Source organism: Schistosoma haematobium, chromosome 4 (assembly GCF_000699445.3).
Source record: "Schistosoma haematobium chromosome 4, whole genome shotgun sequence".
NCBI classification, from domain to species: domain Eukaryota; kingdom Metazoa; phylum Platyhelminthes; class Trematoda; order Strigeidida; family Schistosomatidae; genus Schistosoma; species Schistosoma haematobium.
In genome coordinates this window covers 12,004,272-12,006,612 of record NC_067199.1, presented here as the reverse complement: position 1 = coordinate 12,006,612, position 2,341 = coordinate 12,004,272, and the positions used below count along the sequence as shown (strand labels likewise).

General features: G+C 36.2%; 1 protein-coding gene across 1 annotated transcript; it reads left to right on the top strand.

The window, feature by feature from the left end:
- Nucleotides 1-485: 485 nt before the first annotated feature.
- On the top strand, nt 486-2,096 carry MS3_00007403 (uncharacterized protein). The gene has a single exon (XM_051215671.1). It carries the CDS (start codon nt 809-811, stop codon nt 1,685-1,687), a length of 879 nt encoding a protein of 292 aa, XP_051066201.1. The 5' UTR covers nt 486-808; the 3' UTR covers nt 1,688-2,096.
- The last annotated feature ends 245 nt before the right edge of the window (nt 2,097-2,341 follow it).

Sequence of the window (2,341 nt, the reverse complement as noted above, 5' to 3'; positions counted from 1 at the left end):
ACCGAAGGATGTGAAAAATCTAGTTAGTCAGTAAAAGCACATTCAAATAACAATAACTAATATATTCAGGAAAGAACGACAAATCACTTTTACACAAGACGTTAGCTCAAACTAAGTTGGTCCACTCACGGCTGTCAGTATAGTCTTACCAAGAATATTATATATGTTATATCCGAGTGGAGATTAAATTACAGGTAACTCCCGAGGACTATTAATGGACTAATATTCTATAAATATTCTTATTGTATAATTATTCAACAATTACATTACGTATATTTATATTCCTCTTATTGTAAGCTTTATTTTGACCTATAACTTATTATTGTACGATTTACGGTTCTTAAGTTATGTTCAGCTTATTAACTACTGCCTCCCACATTCACAGCCACTTTTTGGGCTTATTTGTGTACAAATATTATTTCCTATTTTATGGTACGTTGCGGTCTGTGTGATTGATATATAAACTAAGTATGCTTGAAATAAACGATCTGCTCTGATTCGGAAGCTGGTATCTTGTTCTGGACTCAAGTGGAAGGGCTCGTAGGACATAGGACCAATAAGGACACTAAACTGCCCACACCGGTTGAACGTCATTGGTTGGCCTAGTGCGAAGATTCGTATAAGTCGTATCCGGATTGGTAGATAAGTCGTGTGATCGAAAAGTCAGACATCCAAGGTCATAACAATTGGCGACGGGGATTTTGGCAACAAAGAAATAACAATAATACAAGTGGTGACTCAGATTTTGGAAATAAATTAGCTGTATAATTGCCGGTGATTTTTGGAGCTAATATTATTGGCAAAAAAAATGTCGATTTCTTTCGAACAGTTGCGGTTAATATTACAGCACCAGCAGAAGATGTTTGCCTTGCAACAAGAGCTATTTATAACAGTTTTGGGCAGACTTTGCATTCAAGCAGAAAATAAGAAATCTATATATCATGCAGATAATGGTGCAGTAATGGACATTTCAGAAGCATATCCTGTGCAGGATTCAAATCCCTCTATACCAGAAGGGAAACGTAATATTGGTAACGTGTCCAGCTCAGAGCAAGAAAATATTGTGTTAGATGCACATGAAGTTGTGACAATACCAGATGATCAGAAGCCAGATCCTGTAGATGATGCCCAGAGTCCAGAATCAAATGAAACACTACTGGTACTGTCTAGCTGCGAAAATAAACGTCAGCTCGAACAAAATTGTGGTCCACGTGCTACTAGTCGAGAAAGCTATGGTGACTCGTATTCAGAAAATAACTGGAGCAACACGATGAACCAAATTGTACCAGATGTTACTCAAAATCACCGGAAGACAGAATTTTATATTGAGTCAACTTATCCCATTTCTAATGACAGTGTGCCAGATATTGATTCTCAGAATAATGCATATGATTTTGATGAAACTTCTTATAACAATGAGGGAAATATGTCAGCTGAGTCGAATGATGGCCAAAAATCTAATTTAATTCTGTTAGACGTTGACTTTCTTAATGACTCGTTATCTGCTAACGAGATTCATAATGAATTTGAAAATAATGAACTCAGATCAAAGGCCGTTCATCATCATCTAGTCATTTTTAGTGGCTTCCCCAGTCAATACGAGAAACATGGTTTAAATAAAGTCCTACTAGTTGTATTTTGGAGCCATAAGGACCCAACATTATTTCGAGGAGGAGGAGAATGTTGAGGAATTTAAAGTCACATATAATTTTTTTTTTTAAATCAGAATCTAAAGTTGGAATTTTCAAAAAAAAAATGGGGAGGTGTTATATCCGAGTGGAGATTAAATTACAGGTAACTCCCGAGGACTATTAATGGACTAATATTCTATAAATATTCTTATTGTATAATTATTCAACAATTACATTACGTATATTTATATTCCTCTTATTGTAAGCTTTATTTTGACCTATAACTTATTATTGTACGATTTACGGTTCTTAAGTTATGTTCAGCTTATTAACTACTGCCTCCCACATTCACAGCCACTTTTTGGGCTTATTTGTGTACAAATATTATTTCCTATTTTATGGTACGTTGCGGTCTGTGTGATTGATATATAAACTAAGTATGCTTGAAATAAACGATCTGCTCTGATTCGGAAGCTGGTATCTTGTTCTGGACTCAAGTGGAAGGGCTCGTAGGACATAGGACCAATAAGGACACTAAACTGCCCACACCGGTTGAACGTCATTGGTTGGCCTAGTGCGAAGATTCGTATAAGTCGTATCCGGATTGGTAGATAAGTCGTGTGATCGAAAAGTCAGACATCCAAGGTCATAACAATTGGCGACGGGGTGGAGAAAAGTTTTGAACCCTCAACTTCAAGGTCATAACAATT